Genomic DNA, 17588 nt, shown 5'->3' with positions numbered 1-17588 from the left:
AGGAGAGATTAAAACATTCCTTCCTTCCCTCCCTTCCTTTCTTTCTTTTGTCTTTCTTCCTTTCTTCCTTTCTTCCTTCCTTCCTTCCTTTCTTTCTTTCTTTCTTTCTCTCTTCTTTCTTTCCTTCCTTCCTTTACTTACATGATGACTTCATTGTTAGCCTCTAATTTCACTTATCACACAAAGAAAGAATGGAAGAAATCAGACTTGACCAGAAATAAAAAAAAGGTGTTGAGATAGCATCAATATATTTTTCAGAGTCATTTTCTGCATAGAAAACCATGGAGCATCAGGTAAACTATGGCAGGAAACATTGTAGTTTGCAATGGCAATGTCAGATAGATGTCTTTCCAGGCTCATGTTTGAACACTTTTGGCACAGTGGAGGCTGTGGAACCTTTGGAAGGGGGACCTGACTGGAGGAAGTGCTTCCCTGGGAGCTGAACCTAGAGGATTAGGAACTGACTCAGGTTCCTGGCCCAGCCCTGATTTTACTGCTTCCTAGTGTGTCCAAGCGTGAACAAGCTGCCCCACATTCCTACTGTATCTGCTAGTACAGAAATGATAACTACTACCAATGATATTTTATTTCAACCTCAAGAAATGCTCACCAAACAGTGTGTGCCTCCTGTTGTGAGGACATCTGCAAGTTTTACAAAAGTCCAGAAAATATCATAGAGTGGAATTATGATATATAGTTTCTAACAATTATGGTTTATGAAAGAAACACCTGATGGTCTTAAGTCAGAACATAAATGTTTATGTAGAAGAAAGCAATTTACATTCTAAATGAGGGAAGCAGGGGTGAGGGGCTAGAGATGGCTGTGAGTAGATCTTCTTTTGGTCCATCATCTTAGTGAAGATGCTGGAGTCATCTGTGTTCTGAGCTTTATCAGGGCCACTCCAGGACAATAAGTAGAGAAATGCCAGACAGTCATTCAGGAAAGACAAAGAAACAATAAATATGTCTGAGGCAGGGCCAAGGAAAAGAAGTAGCCTAAAGGAAAAACTAGAGAGGAATTCAAGTAGCCAGTCTGTTGAACAAGGCCATCGCATGGTGAAATCTGCAGTGTTCCCAGTGATACCCTGATCCTCTTGGCTGTGGTCTGAGAGGGTGGCTATGCACTCCCTGGCCAGGGCAGTTCTTCAGGAGCCCTTTGGTGGAGAGCTTACTGGGTTTCAAAGTGGAGGGCTCAAGGAATTTATACACAGAATGCTAAGGGTGAAGGTGACCCAGTTGCTGGTAAAGACACATAAACAGGTTCAGTCACTGTGCTGTATGTGTGGGTAAGTAAAACTTTACTAAATGAAAAAGAAGTCTGTCCACACTCAAGTCTCAGGATTTGGGAAACTGCAGTTCCCATGCTCAGCTTGCCACCTTGTCGTTGTGAAATGGAAACTATTTCAGACATTGTCATTAAATATTTACACACAGATATGGATAAATACAGATATTTTTACTCATTTGGTCAGTATAAGCTGATATATATTTCATAATTCTGAAATTATAGGGTAAGGCATATTGTAATTATTAAAGTCATATAAAGTATTCTAATTTTCTTCTAAGTTGTAAAGCAGAGACAAAGTAGCCCCCTTTAAAAGCACATTTTAGTAGTATTTTCTTATATATCATTTTAGACACTAATGTTGCCTTTCCTTTAGCCTTTTTAATTTTTGCCTTTCAGTCACTAACATCATTTGGATCTTGAATTTCACACAAGGGCCGTGTGTTAAAGACTTGGTCTGTAGCTTCAGAGACTGAACTTTAAAGGTAGGGCCTGCTTCCAGGTGCTTAGATTAGTGGGGTTGTTCCCTTGCAGGGCATGCTAGGATGTGAGCCCTTGCCTTCCCCTTCTCTCCTGCTTCCTCTCCCTCCTGTCTTTCCTGGCAGCGACAAGGTGCTCAGGCTCCTCTGCCCAGATTTACTATGACTCCAAAGCCCCGAAGCAAAATCTGAGAGACCTCAGATGGAACCTCTGAAATAATCTTTAGTCTATTTTAGGCACTTGGCCAGTGATGGAAAGTGGACTTTCACATAAAATTGCAATTCAACATACTACTAATATACTAAATAAAATGTAAAGCTCAGAGTATGGCTCAGGGTAAGAGCATTTGTCCAGGAAACATGCATGTGTATGAGTATGCACACACACACACACACACACACACACACACACACACACACACACATATACACACATGACACATATGCACACAAGTATACACATACATACATATGCATACATACACAGACATAAGCACACACATATACAAATATACATACATAAACAGATATATACATATACATCTATCCATATATGCACACATATATACACATATATAAGTACACATACACACATTTATTGACATATACATGTGCACACATATACATACATTTACTCACATATACACACACATAAACACATATACAGGCACACATGTACACAAGGAAATTTAAAAGATTTGGATATATCCAACTGTTGTTAAGATGATATATACTTTTGATCTATAATTCTTACTAATTCTGCAGGAATTAAGACACAGCAGGTGTGACAGGCTACGTTAAGGATCATATATAAATGTCAGACTAGACGCCTTTAAGTTAAAGTTCTCAGTATGGATCTCAGTGCAGGTCAAGTGTCCTGTGCCTTGGCCTTTTCCACTCAGTGCCATAGGAGCAGGGGTCATCCCAACTCACCCTTAGTATTTACAGTTAAGGTTATGCCAGTCAGGCCCTAAACTCTCAGTATGGAAGCTTGCACATTTGGTATGTTCAAAGCTCACTTCTCAGTAACTCTGTTTAGGCCTCTCTTCTCTCATACTCTACAAATCCCTTTGGACAAATCACTCCTCTGAGGAGACGCGGAGCCGCAGGCACGGAGTCTGACCTGGGTGAAGGTGCTTCGTGAGGCTTTATGCTGGCACTGCGGTCTCTCCGCACCGGTGCAGGCTCCAAGGTGGGCAGACCTGTGGCAGAGGTGGTGGTTGTCCAAGTCGACGAGACTCTTCTCAGCAAGCCTGGGGGCAGACTCCTTCTCAGGCGCTGGAAGGAAGATTCACTTTGTTACCAGCCACATTTTAGATCCTTAACTTTTATGTAAAACAACGGAAGGAATCAAGGCATGTGGAAGCCGGAGATGGAACAGTACGGGCCAGATCTCATCTCTCACTATCCTGGAACATGGAACGAGAAACACAACACGGGAGTCATGAGGAAGGCAGCAGTAAGCCGTGCCTGGTGTTCACTGGGGAGTCCAAGGACGTGAGAGCAAGAAGGAAATTGGGCTACACAGCAACCACTGGGGGGTCCTGGGTCTCCCCAAGACGGTTCTGTCTCAGACTGTGCACAAGTGGCAGGAAGGAAACCTTAGACTGTGGAAAGATTCGCTCAGACCAAACCCTTCATGCCACACCTACCTTGGGAATGGCCAGTTTGTCTTTCTCCAAGCCCTCCTCAGAATCGGAGCAGGTATAGTTCTCACCGAAGGTTACAGTGGGGTTCACTCTGGGCTTGTGGATGGCCTGGAAGGTGAGCTGGGTGCTGAGCAGGTTGCTCACGGCCCTCAGGGATGTACACACGTTTGGGGGCAGAGAAGGGTCCGCGAGGAGGTCAGTAATGAGGCCATGGGCCTCGCCCATCACGGCGATATCCACAGTGATGCTGGTTCCTGACTGGGACACCAAAGCAAGAGGTCAAGGATGGTGGAAGTGTAGAGGTGAAGTGAGCTAATTCAGGCTTTCTGGATGAAAGACAAACAGCTGTCAGGCATGGTAGTGCACATTGATAAACTTGACATACAAGCAGCCGAGGCAGGAGGATCATGAATTCTAGGGCCATCCTGGGCTATGTAGTGAGACCCTGCCTTACTTATCATGAATTCTAGGGCCAGCCTGGGCTATGTAGTGAGACCCTGCCTTACTTATGCACTCTCTTATAAGCAAAAAGCAAGTAAACCGAGTTAAACATTTCAGAACAACGAAGTTCAAGTCACATTGCTGTTTTGACACTTAATCAAATTTGCCATGGTTGTTTTTGTGGGTCCATGATTTTCAAAAAAAGTTGCATTTTTAGAAAATATATACTGACACATAAAAATTGTACATGTAGGTTTGAGAGATGGCTCAGTGTTTGGGAGCATTTATCGCTCTTACAGAGGACCCACATGACAGTTCCTAAACATCTGTAATTCTGTTTCCGTTTGGTCTGGTGCCATCCTCTGACCCCTTTCCATACTTCATGCAGATGATGTATATCAGTGGTCCTCAACCTTCCTAATGCTGCAACGCTAATACAGTTGCTCATGTTGTGGTGACACCAACCATAAATTTTCATTGCTACTTCATAACTGCAAGTCTTCTTCTGTTATGAATTATAATACAAATATCTGATATGCAGGATATCTGCTGGGGGTCATGATCCACAGGTTGAGAACCACTGGTGTACATACATATGTGTGTGTGTGTGTGTGTGTGTGTGTGTGTGTGTGTGTGTGTGCAGGCAAAACATTCACACACATCACACATGAAAATAAAAATAAATAAATATTAAAAAACATTTCAAACAGTTATACATGTGATATATTAATAGATTACGCATTGTATAATATCCAAATCAGGGTAAGTACATCTATCCCCTAAACATTCATCATTTCTTTGCACTGAAAATATTCCAAGGCCCTTCTTTCAGCATGTTAAAAACTCATGACATATTATCCTCACCTACAGCTTTCCCCCTGTGCAAAGGCATGTGGCAGCTTCTTCCTCCATCTGAGACACATTTTTCAAAGCAAGAGCTTGAGGAGGAATGGGCATTTATAGCAAGACTGAAACAGCGCTAGGGTTGCATCTTGGTACGACAGCACTTGCCTAACACATTTGAGCTCTGAGTTTGATGTCAGTATCACTGCCATCCAATGCCAAACAAACAGAAGATTGAACCAATCAACACCCAGTTTTAAAAGGCAGAGAATTTGAGGGTGAAAGCACCATCAAACATGCCTGATAAAGAGTTCTTCATTCTACTGTCCCTGGAAAATTCCATTTTGAAAGTGGCATTAACACACAAGAAGAGCTTGCTCCCAGAGAAGTTTTAATGTAATACCTGAGCCTGGTATGTGGTAAGGATTCAATGAGTTTTAGAGGCAGACATGAAAAGCCACCAAGTTTGTGCCCGAATTCACACTCTGTCTCTCCTGGTTGAGCAGATCAAATTTCAATTCTCTACTTTTGTGACACATTTGTTACAATTTGCCAGGTGTCCATCAGATCAGAGACATTAGGGAAGAAGAGAGAGAAGAAAAAGAAACAATAACAAAAACTAAAACAAGAAGTGAGGGCAACTGTTCTCACATTGCTGTTCAGGGAACATTAGAAGAGAGGGGGTATACAGGGAAGGTGTACACATGGCAAGGTGAAGCCTCCAGACAATAACAAAGGACCATTTGCTCTGCCATGCAGTCACGGTGTGAGGCACAAGGAACTGTGTAATCTCAAACTGTACATCATAGTGATCAGGGAAGCAGGTCCTGGATCCAGGCATTTAGATCCAGGTCTGTCTCATAATCTAACACTTTCCAGCACCACAGTCTCTACCAGATCACTAAAATCTCTCCATCCCTATATCTCCCATCTGTGATTTTTAGGTATAATAATAAGAGTTCTGGAAGTGGGCATGGGGGCAATACCTGTAACCGCAACATTTGGGAGAGGTTGTTCAAGGTTACTCTTAGTTATATGATGAGTTTGAGGACAGTGTGGAGCTATACTCTCTCAAACAACAGAACAAGACAAGAAAAAAGCAAAACAACAATAAAAACATAATAATAATCAACCATAATGTTAATGCTAAACTCTAAAGGTAAATGTAAGAATGAAAAGAGATGATGTACATCAAACAATTCTGTATTAGCAGTTATAAAATTTCAGTCACAGTTGTGGTATAAACAATAATATATATATTATAATATAGATAGAAATGATAGCCCTAAAGCTTTTCAACAAGAAGCTATTACAGTGTTAATAATTTCTCCACAATTAGACTTAAATGTCTCCAAAATAGACTTAAATGTCAATGATTTGAAAAAATTAAATGTATAGAATAATAAGATGAAAATGAAGTGTGAAAATGTTTTATAATCTGCCAGACAGAAACTTTAAAGATAGGAATTCAAAAGCTGCCAAGGAAACCTGTAACAGGGTTGTCAATATAAAGATAGAAACATCGATATAAGAAAATGCATCATAAAGGAAGAAGTCCGAGGGAAACTACATGAGACAAAACACAGTAACAGGCCTCTAAAAAATTAACCAAAGGAAAATAATACAGAAAGGGGGAACTGGTAAATAATCATCTGGCATGATATGGGCTATAGGCATGCTGTATATTGCCTTTATTATGAGGACACATGGCCCCTGTATCCCTAGATTCTTTAGGACTTTTACCATGAAAGGAAATTGTATGTAGTCAAAGGCTTGCCATATCTAATGAGATGATCTTGCCATTTCTGCCCTTAAGTCTATTTATGTGCTGGTGTCCTGATCAGTTTTCTGACAATTTGACACAGGAAGCATTATCTGGGTGAGGACCCTCAATTGACAAAATTTCTCCATCAGATTGGCCTCTAGACAATTTATGGCCATTGCCTTTATTGATGTGTGATGTGGGAGCTCTCAGCCCACTGGAAGTGGTGTCACTCCTGGGGTGGTTTTCCTGAGCTGTATAGCAAAGCAGGTTGAGCAAAGCCATAGGAGCTTTCTTCTACTGCCTCTGCTTCAGGACCTGCCTCCAAGTTCCTGCCTTGACTTCCCACCATGATAGTCTATATAAACTATAATTTGAAATAAATGATTTCTTCTACAAGTTGCTTTGGGTCACTGTCTTTATCACAGTAGTATAGACCTAACTAGAATAAGTAGACTACATTTATTGATGTATATGTTGAACCATCCCTGTATCTATGAGATAAAGTCAAATTGATCATGGTGGATACTCTTTGACGTGCTCTTGAATTCAGTTCACAACTATTTTATCAGAAACTTTTATATGTACATTCATGAGAGAGATTAATCTGCAATTTTCTTTTTGTTGTTGTTGTTGTATGTGTGTCTTGATCTTAAGTCAGGACAATGAATGCCTGCCAGTCCAGACAGGAGGTAGGAGTTTAAGGCTACCATAAGTTATATAGCCAGTTTAAGGCAAGCCTGAACTATGTGAAGTGGCCCTAGTATTAAAAATAAAGAAATAAACCAAACCAAAACAAACTATTTTCTTCTCTAATAATTAAAATGTAAAACAATTGAGTAAAATCACCTACTATTACCAAACTTTGCCAGAGTTACAAAAATTCGCCAGAACCAGGTATTTATAAATCAATGTGAAAATTTAAATGCACTGTTAAAAGCTTCAGGATAATTACGCATATGTTATGCAGATATACATGATTTATGACAACATTCACAAAAATATCACCAGAATGGGCTAGTACCTCTTTTAACAACACATATTTTCAAGTTTATCTCATATACTTGTCGAAAAAAATTACCCAGGGCATTCTTCTGAAATGGAAATTGTTCCCTCCATCTGTGCTTTTCTACTACAAATAAGCCATGCGATAGTTTGAATGGGAAATGTCTCCCACAAACTCAGACTCTTAAATACTTGGTCCCCAGTTGGTGGCTCTTTCTGGGGAGGTGCAGCCTTGCGGCAGGAAATACACCACTAGGGGAGGCTTTGAGAGTTCACAGCCTTGCACCCCACGTCCCTTCTGCTCTCTCTGATTTATGCTTGCAGGTAAGGATGTCACCATGCCTCACCTGGCATAATGGATTCATATAGCTCTGGAGACATAAGCCAAAATAAACTCTTTCTTCTATTAGTTGCTTTTGACATGATTTTTTTGTGTGTGTGTCACAGAGACAGAAAAGCAACTGACACACATACCCTAAGACACTGTACTGCTTCCGTGAAAATTTGAAATTTTAAGTTGAACTTTGTAGTTGGAAGTTTCTCCAGTCCCACCCAGGCCCACAGTCCCGTAGCTGCTTATAAAATAATCACTCAGAGGCTTAATATTAATCACAAACTTCATAGCCCATGGCTTTTTGCTTCTTGCTAGCTAGTTTGTACAATGTAACTCAACCCATTACTATTAATCTATGTATCACCACGTGTTCCATGGCTTTACCTGCGTCCCATTACACGTTGCTCCTTGGACAGCAGTTTGGCATCTCCCCTTACTCTCCTTTCTCCTTTCACTCTCTCTCTTGGATTTTTCTGCCTGACTCCATCCTGCCCTGCCATAAGCCAATGCAGCTTTATTTATTAGCCAATGGGAATAACACCTATTCACAGCATACAGAAAGACATCCCACAGTAGACCAAGAAAGGACAAAATTTTAGGACTTTTTGACAATGAAATAAATCTCAAAAAAAAAAGAAGAAGAAGAGTAGGTCCATCCATAATTAGGTTAGATTTTTTTTTTAAAATAAATTATTGGTGAGGAGAATAACTTTGTCTTATTTCCTATTTTTATGTCTTAAATATTCTTTATTACATTTATGTGTGTGTGTGTGTGTCCATGCATGTATGTGTGTTGTGTGTGCTGTATGTGGTGAGTGGTATGTGTGTGAGAGAAAGAGTGGTGTGTGTGTGTGTGAGTGTGTGTGTATGGTGTATATGATGTGTGTGCATGTATATATACATATATCTATACATTTAGGTGCCATGGGACAAATGGGGGAGTGCCAGAGGGCAGTATTCTGAAATCAGTTCCCTCCTGTCATGTGAGTGGCAGGGATTGAACTCAGATTCTCAGGCTTGACATAAGTACCTTTACACAGTGAGCTCTCTGGCCAGTTCCTGTTTGTTTATTTCAAATACAGCTTAAAAAAAGCAAACCATGTATTTCACACATATTTAGAGAAAAATATTAAAATTTTATGAAGTATCTTTAAAAAGAAAAAGGGGAATTCACCCACATAAACTTTAAAATGGGTGCTGTGTTGATATGGTATAGCTTGTTAAGTTGACTCAGTGGGCCATGAGAAACAAGAGAAAAAACATGTCAAGAAGATATGAAGTTGTGGGGGAGGGGGTGTGGGGTAAATGGTGGACCTTGGAGGAGCTAGACGGAGAAGTGGGAGTGAATATGATCAGGATACACTGTATGTGTGCATGAAATTCCCAAAGAACTGATTTAAAACATTGTAGTTAAAGAAAAAAATTATTGCTGTTATAAGCAGTAGATTTCTTTGTGGCATTTCCTGTATACTCTATAGTTCTATAGCAAAGGCCTTTTGAAAAAAAGCAGGCAAGAAGCAGGACATGCAGACTGGGATCAGCTGAGCAGCCAACATGAACACATTGCACTTGCTTGGAAAAAGAAAACAACAGCAAGAAGAAAAAGTCCACATTGCCTACTGGCATTAAGTCATGCCCAGCTTGACTGGGTTTCAGGTTTAAGAACATTATCATGAAAGATTTAAAAGCTGCATTGTACATAAGAACTTATCACCACCCTTTTGGCTCAAAGAACTAAGGATGCTATTGAAGCATGAAATGTAAGACTAACAATCAAATTTGATTGCCCTGAACCTGCCAAGAGCAACCATACATGAGTGGCTGAGAGGTATCCTGATGCTGTGCCAATAAACAGCAGACAAACTATAAAGCCACTTGTATGTTCAGAGAGTGGCTATTAATGAATTTTAGGCAGTGGGGCTTCCATCATTGAGATGGTGTATTTTAAATCATGTGCAAAGTGGAAAAATTGGATGATTTACTCAAAGGGTATTTTCATGTCTTTTCAAATAAAAAATATTAAATTTCTATGTATAACAATAATAATCATATGTTTCATTAGGCTAAGTAAAAATGTTCAATAATGACAATAAACACTAAAATCAGGTTTATGCAAAGGCCAACAAAAGGAGACGTCTTAAACTAACAAGCTGAGCTCATCAGTTCAGTAACCAGCTGCAGTAGCCCCAGACCACAGTGGGCCTATGACCACAGAAGGCAGATGATTAAACAAGGCTTAAAACAAACACACAAACAAAAAAGTCCCAAGAACAACATAAAACATTAAAACATCCTATCTTGTTCTCCCCTTATAACAGAAACATTTATATTTAACTTTCAGAAAACACAGTTCCAGAAACACTGTTTAATGACAACCAAACTTGAAGCCCCATCTTTAGATAGAAATCTGGTGTTTCACTCCAATGAATGGTGGGGAACAAAGTGCAGTTTTATGTATCCTTAATAGCTCACTCCGTCTCACTCTGCACACCAAGCTGGCCTCCAACTCACAGAGATCCACTTGCCTCTGTCTTCCAAGTGTTGGGATTAAAGGCGTGCACCACCACACACCATATCCACTGCCTTTTTGAAAGCACACCCTTTAGAACATTTCCCTCCTCTGCTTCTTTCCTCTATCCAGTCAACTTTGCAGTCTTCTGACAGTGTCCAGTGTGCAGGCTTTCAATTTTCAGAGACATGAATAGCATCGTGACAACAAAAGAGTCGGACACTTTCAAAGTACTGTTTTCATCTTAAAACAAAGGCTCAAGGCAACAGATTGACTGTGAAATGTCCCCCATAAGCCTGTTTATTTGAATACTTCAGCCCCAGCTGGTGGTACTGTCTGGAGAGGCTGTGTCATCTTTAGGAGGTGTGGCCATGCTGGAGGAAGTGAGGCTCTGCAGAGAGGTAGAACTTGGGGGTTATAGCTCACTCCTACTTCTGGCCTTTTGGCCAGATATATTCATTCTCTCTCTCTCTCTCTCCTCTCTCTCTCTCTCTCTCTCTCTCTCTCTCTCTCTCTCTCTCTCTCTCTCTCTCTCTCTCTCTCTCTCTCTCCATTTCTCAAATGCCAACCCAATGTACTAGCTACACCTCAAGGACCCAAAGGAATGCCTTCCCCACTGCCGTAGCTTCTCCACCACAAAGGACCAAATGCTCTCCAATGCTGGGCTAAAATAAATATTTCCATCCTGAATTGCTCACTTCAAGTATCTCATCATGGTGACTAAAAAAGTAATACCCCAAAGGACAAGTTAAAAAGATGAACAATACAGTTGAAATCAACATTAAACCTAATTCCAAGATTAGACATGTATATCAAGTCAACTATAGAAACTTTATTTTCATTTTTACTATTGTTATGTCACAAGTTTTCTGGTTAGACAAAGGGAATCTTTGAATGTGGGTAGACATCAGAAAGAATTCACTCTCTGAAGATAATTATTGAACATCTAATTACCATGAGCTGTAAGTTATAAAGATCCTAGTAAGTATATGTAAACAAGTCACAACAGATTGTAAAATAATATATCTTTAATATGTCAGATTATTTGCTGAAGCACCATGTCAGGTGTGAATGAAAATATTCAGATGCTAGGGTTTTTAATTTTTTTAAAAGGCAGCTTAGAAAATAAGTGTGGGAAAAACACAGATGAAAACAGAAGCTAATGAACATTCCTTACTTAAAGGAAGAAAAGCAAGAAGGGGGGAGTCCAAGCTTGAGCAATGATGGAAATAAATTTCCTGCTTCATGATTAAGGAGGTTGTCTCACATGAGGGAAGGGAGGGAAAGACATCTAATCTTTGACACATCCCTGTCGAGGTGACATGGAGCAGTCACGTGAAACCTCTGATTCCCACACAGTCAAGGATAATGATTAAACTGATAACTTTATGAAACAGATTGATGACACGCCTGCCCAGGTAGAGAACACACAATAATTTGCAAATCCTCCTGCTCAGTACAGCACCTGGTGTCTTTTTTGTTGTCAGAGACAGAAGCAGCATAAAGCAGACTTTACAAATCCACATGAAGGTCACACACTTTAAAACATGAGAGCTGAGAAGCTAGGTAGGTAACCCACTAGGAATGCCAAAAGTCTTAGATTAGGAAGCTGAAAAATGTATTTTCAAATCCCATGACAGTTTCCTAAACCAATCACAGATATCCTTGGGCAATGCTATCCACTAAAACACTTGGTCTTACATCCTATAAAATTGGAGAATTGGCTGGAGTTCTTACTGGCCTTTCTATCATCTTTCTATGTGACACACACACACACACACACACACACACACACGAGAGAGAGAGAGAGAGAGAGAGAGAGAGAGAGAGAGAGAGAGAGAGAGAGAGAGAGAGAGAGAGAGAAGCCAAAGATTTGTATGGTATTTTTGACATCATTTTATTTTTATGTGTGTGCGCATGTATGTATGTGTATTCTAGAAGATGCTGCTTCATGTCTTCCTCCAGCACTCCACATCCTATATACGAAAGCAGATTCTCTCAGTAGAACCCAGCACTTGCTGACTTAGCTAAACAACCTAGTCAGGGTTCCTCTATGTCAGTGTCCTAAAGGCTAGTATTGCTCTCCATGCTCTCCTGGCATTTGCCTAAATGCTGCATATCCAAGCTGTAGTCCTTATAGTTGAGTGTCAAGCATTTTAGCCACCGAGCCATCTCTCCATTGGCTAACATTTTAATGTTAAAATTATTTTACAAACAGTAAAATACTTGTTTTACTGACTACTAATCTTACCATGATTTTTCTATATTACAAATCATTATGGTGTCACTTATCATTCTTATGATGTCACTTATTCTTCTTAACTTTGCCTAATGCACACTGAGTCTTCCAGGGAACAGACTCCTGTCTGGAACTTTCACAGACTCTATTCTCTTGATCATCAATGTGTTCTTTGATCAAAGGTCAGTTTTGCTGCTTCCCAGGACTATTTAAACCAGGTTACATTTATCACAGTACATATGGGAATGAAATAATCACTAAATCAATGGCAAGTGAGGGAATGGAATCCATTTCCTTAGAAACTAACAGACTAGTTTTGTTGAGTTGCACAGGTTTTGTAAAGAGGCTTCATGAAGGTAGATTTTCATTGAATTAGGCTGTTCAGTCATGACTTCAAACGTTCAAATAGAAAACCGTGACATACTTGAAGGACTTTTGACTAAAAATGTTCCCAAGTTCCTAATTCATTTCCACTATAAAGAAACTGAAATTGGCAGTCATCCATAGTATGGCTTTTGGGACTTAAGAAAGGCAACTTGGAACTACAATACACACAGGGGATACAACCTCAGAAAAGAGGCATTTTTGGTCCCTCATCAAAAGATGTGGGAAAGCTTGACTGCTTACATACTAAATGAAAATACATTACTAGAGGTATGGAAAATTTATGAAATATTTTATGATTTTTTTCTGCTTGAAAGGCTTTTTCCCAACCTCTGGTCCTAATTATGGCAGTTAGCAGAGCTCCAGTGTGTTTTAAACCCAATGTTTCCTTTTGGTTGAAATGAGGCATGATAAAATAGCTATGACAAGCTATTCCTTATGATTCCTGGAGCAAGAGATAAAATGTAGAGCTCATTCAAAAATAAGCACTAAGGGGTGCCATGATGCTTCCAAGGGAGGGGAGCAAGTAGTGGTCCTACACAGCTATGGCATCTGTGAACTGTTAACAATCACCAGGAGGGCACAAAGGCCCATGGGTCTGCAGTAGTGGAATGCATGCCTTGGTGGTAATCAGTGGCATTTCCATCAGATCTGACACCCAGAGAGGGGGCGGGGGCTTGATAAATGGTCAGTTCTCTGGAAGTAGTAGATTCCTGGATCTTAGAGAAGCACTTAAAACTGACACTCTACCAAATCAGCATCACTCCTAACTTTAAATCTTTAACCTTATACCTAGAGATACATGTAATTCTTGCCGTTCATCAAAGAAATGTCTCTTTGCAAAAGATGGAGGCCATTACAGAAAACCATGACTGGCCAAAATGCAGACACCAAATGATTATGGGATGTACAGCCCCAGTTGATACATCTACAATACAACTCCTGCACCTGAGGCTCAGGGAACATCACAAAAGAAGGGGTAGATGGATTGTAAGAGACAGAGGACCAGGAAATCTACTGTGATATTGTGTCCCCTAGAAATGGTGGCAAGATTCACCCATGATATCCCAACAACATGGCTGCCTAAAAGTACACCAATAGATATACTAAAATGGGAGGGGAATCCAAGAGGGACCTACCCCAGACAGGCAACTAAGGAATGCTGAGAGACTGAGAAATAACCTCCCCAGAAAAGACATACCCCCACCCCATTGGTTGTCCAGTGCTATGTCATTGGCTCAGAAATCGTTTATGTACAAGTGTCATTATATGGACTGAGCAGGCTGTGTTTATATATTTAAGAATTATATTATATTATATTTAATTATTAAGCAATAATAATTAAAGAATTTGAGGGAGAGAAAGGAGGTGCATGAGAGGTATTGGAGGAAGAAAAGGGAAGGGAGACATGATGTCATATTTTAATTAAAAAATTTGAAAGTAGATAATAAAATAATAGTACTACTACTAATAATAATAATTCAGCAGCAAACGTGGGGAGCACCCAGTCTCCAGTGCAGGTCTCACTAGATGTGCACTATGTGTGCGAGGAGTTAGAAAGCAAGGGTGTCAAGAGTTGGTCCAAAAGACAAGGCATTTTGTTGATTTACTAGTACCAAATTTCTATTTTGTGGGGTCATGGGAGACACAGAATGTAAAGTCATGCTGCTTGATTTCAAGTTTTAGGTCTGCTAATATGCATGTAGGCAAATCTATTTCTCTCTATAACCCTTGCTTTCTTAACTCTAAAACAGGCTTATAATAGCACCTATTTGTTGATGATTAAATGAAACCATGTGTAGGAGTCTTAGTAAAGTCTCAGGAAGACAAATATAGTAATATAAAATCATGGATGTATATTACATGAAAGAAGACATGAAAATAAACAAATGTGACTAATGGGAGAGGGAAGAAAGGGAAGGGCCAGAAAATATGGGGGAATATAAACACGAGGCAAAGCGTATCCTGGTAGGAAAAGGTCTTTATGTAACCAAGGACCGTGTACAATGAATATATGAAAAGGAAATCAGACAAAAAGAGTGCTAGTAAGCGCTTAGCCTGGAATGTATGTTTAATAAATACTACATGTTACCAGCATTGTTGCTACTGAGCTGAAATAATTCAATGTGTAAAGAAGGATTCATAAATACGTTCATCTTTGTCACTTGTACCGGGTATTTCTCTCTTTCTCTCAACAATTATTCAACTGAGTGTGTGTGTGTGTGTGTGTGTGTGTGTGTGTACTTGTGTATGTGTTGCATGTGTACATATTCTTGTGGAGTTCAGAGGATGGTGCTGAGATCTCCTGGAGCTGAAGCTATAGGCAGTTGTGAGTCACCCAATGTGGGTGCTAGGCACTGAACTCAAGTCCTCTGGAAGAGCAGTAGATCTTACATGCTGACTCATCTCTCCTATCCAGGCAGAATTTCTTTATAAAAGAAGACAGCCTAAAGATAAGATTTCTCTACCAACAAACCTAAAACAATAAAATCAGAACTTCTAATATTTTCACTTCTTACTTGAGGCAAAAATAGTTATAAAGTCTATATTCCCTACCTACACCCAAATGCTCCATAATAGGTCTGAGATTAATTTTCAGCTGTTAAAAAGTAATTGTACAGAAGTGCTGGTTTCAGTTAGCATGGTCGATTGCACTGGTGTGATTTATAACACACCCTGAAAAGAATTCTAAGAGCAGGCATCTGAGCCCCATTGTTGCAAGTATTTTTCTTTTCTATTTAGTCATCTTGGGAGGCACCCTGGGAGGCAAGCACAGCATGGAAGAACATTCTCAGGGCAGAGAGGGAGCTGGGTGAAGAGATGGATCAACAATACAGGAGACAACACATAAAGAGGAGATTCTGGGACCCTCCTTACATGGTGTTGGTCCTCGATGCTAGGAATAGATACCTGGTGCATCCTGGGAGACTGGCTATAGCTTCTAAATCTCTATAGAACGATGCGTCATCCCAATCACCTCCAAATCTCTCCCTGGGAGGCTGTCTGTGTTACCAGAAAATACTATTTTAATCTCCAATATGCTAAATTATTTTAGACTATGAGCTGGACACTATAGAAATGATCTTTAGCATATTCTCGGTTCATACCTCACAGCCAGAAAAACTGCATATGTGTTTATGCTTTCATAGGACCCGTTTATAATTTTAGACTTGAAATAGTCTGGGAAATTTTTTAAAAATGAAATCATGTGAAAATTTTGCAGTAAGTCACTGTAGGCTGAACCTTGGCGAAAGGCCAACCCAAGGAAACAGATGTTTGCTTATTTTAATTTTCTGGCAGGGAATATGTGTTTACATTTGAAGTCTCTTCTTAAGATTACACATATATACGTACAGTACAGTAGGAAGGGACCTATAGAGCCCTTAATCAAATGATTTTCCAATAACATTCCTGCTGGAAGGTCTCCTATGAGAGGTCAGAAACAGCAAATGCCAGCAATTACTGTAATTCCCAACTTCCTTCTCCTTTGATGTTCTGAGAACATCCCATGCCATTAAATGGGAAGCAGTACGTGGCTCAGTGTCCTTTTGTACTCCCAGAAAAATCTATCTGCAAACAATTGGTACCTTGTCCAAGCATTCTGCTTATATTTTCTATTATAAGTACCCTACAGACACTAATAACTTTACCTAACAATCCAAAATTAATAATTACAATAAAGGGGAAGCTATTTTATTATTTAGAAAATGAAACTTTCCATTGGTTGTTTATACTATACACACTTATATTGTTGAAAAGATAACCATAGGCTTTACTCCCAGCCTTGTTCTCTCTTCCCAGTTAGGAAAGGTGAGTTAGCGTAGATATGTGGGAATCTGACAGTGAGCTATCTATGTGATAGCTCCTATCAGTGAATGTGGGAAGGTTTAGAAAACATAAATTGCTGCATAAGTTAAAAAGACTTTTTGTCAGTGGGAGGAACACAAACTGGAGAATATCTGTGTATTCTCTAATATGAGTACAGATTTCTAAATATTTTAGGAATGAACATCTCTGAGTTTGAAGTCATCTTTGGTCTGTTAAATTTTATCAATGGTTACTACACTGGAAGCTGCTGTTTCCTTAGCCTACAAACAAACCAAGGCTGGTGAACAGCAGAGGGCAGTGTTCTGCCTTGGAAAGGACTAGCTGCCTGGCCATCACTTCTGGAGAGAGTGCTGTCTACTCATTAACATACAGACCTTCATTTCTTTTCTTTCCACACAACAAAAACATGAATTGTGAGATTACCAGTGGAAATTAATAAAAAATAAAATTATGTTATATCTCTCATATCACTGTTAAAGTGAAATTATAAGCACATAATTGATATTTCCCCCCAATTACAAACATTTCAGTGGTCACTTTTTAACATAATCCTTTGTGAAAGTGTTGAGGATTGTATTCAGGGTCCTACACATGCTGTGGGAAGCATTCCTAACAGTGGGCTGCTAAACTGTAGCCCCAGCTTCAGTCAGCCCCAGCTTTCTCCATTTTATAAGGTACATTAGAAGCATGATCCATTACAATACATATTTTAATTTAATTTTTCCAGATGTAATTTTCTATTGTGGTTAAAGTATTCATAAAGCACAAGCACACATACACACAGACAAATACAACACACATATACATCTAAACACAGTTTTCTGAAACTT

The 17588-nt window shown here is 39.6% G+C and overlaps 1 protein-coding gene across 3 annotated transcripts in view; it reads right to left on the bottom strand.

The window, feature by feature from the left end:
* Pde3a (phosphodiesterase 3A) overlaps window positions 1–17588 on the bottom strand; it is a 275229-nt gene that overhangs the window by 46145 nt on the left and 211496 nt on the right. For 2 of the 3 annotated variants that reach the window (XM_042274252.2, XM_076568189.1), the window contains exons 3-4: window positions 3417–3667; window positions 2888–3042 (exon numbers count right to left, since the gene is read on the bottom strand). In XM_042274252.2, coding sequence (XP_042130186.1) covers window positions 2888–3042; window positions 3417–3667 — 406 coding nt within the window. Of the gene's footprint in view, window positions 1–2887; window positions 3043–3416; window positions 3672–17588 lie in introns of all 3 variants that reach the window. The other variant, XM_006976484.4, reaches the window with a different exon arrangement.

The sequence above is a fragment of the Peromyscus maniculatus genome, chromosome 3, assembly GCF_049852395.1.
Source record: "Peromyscus maniculatus bairdii isolate BWxNUB_F1_BW_parent chromosome 3, HU_Pman_BW_mat_3.1, whole genome shotgun sequence".
NCBI classification, from domain to species: Eukaryota; Metazoa; Chordata; class Mammalia; order Rodentia; family Cricetidae; genus Peromyscus; species Peromyscus maniculatus.
The sequence above is the reverse complement of the archived record's forward strand: the minus strand, read 5'-3'. Positions and strand labels throughout refer to the sequence as shown.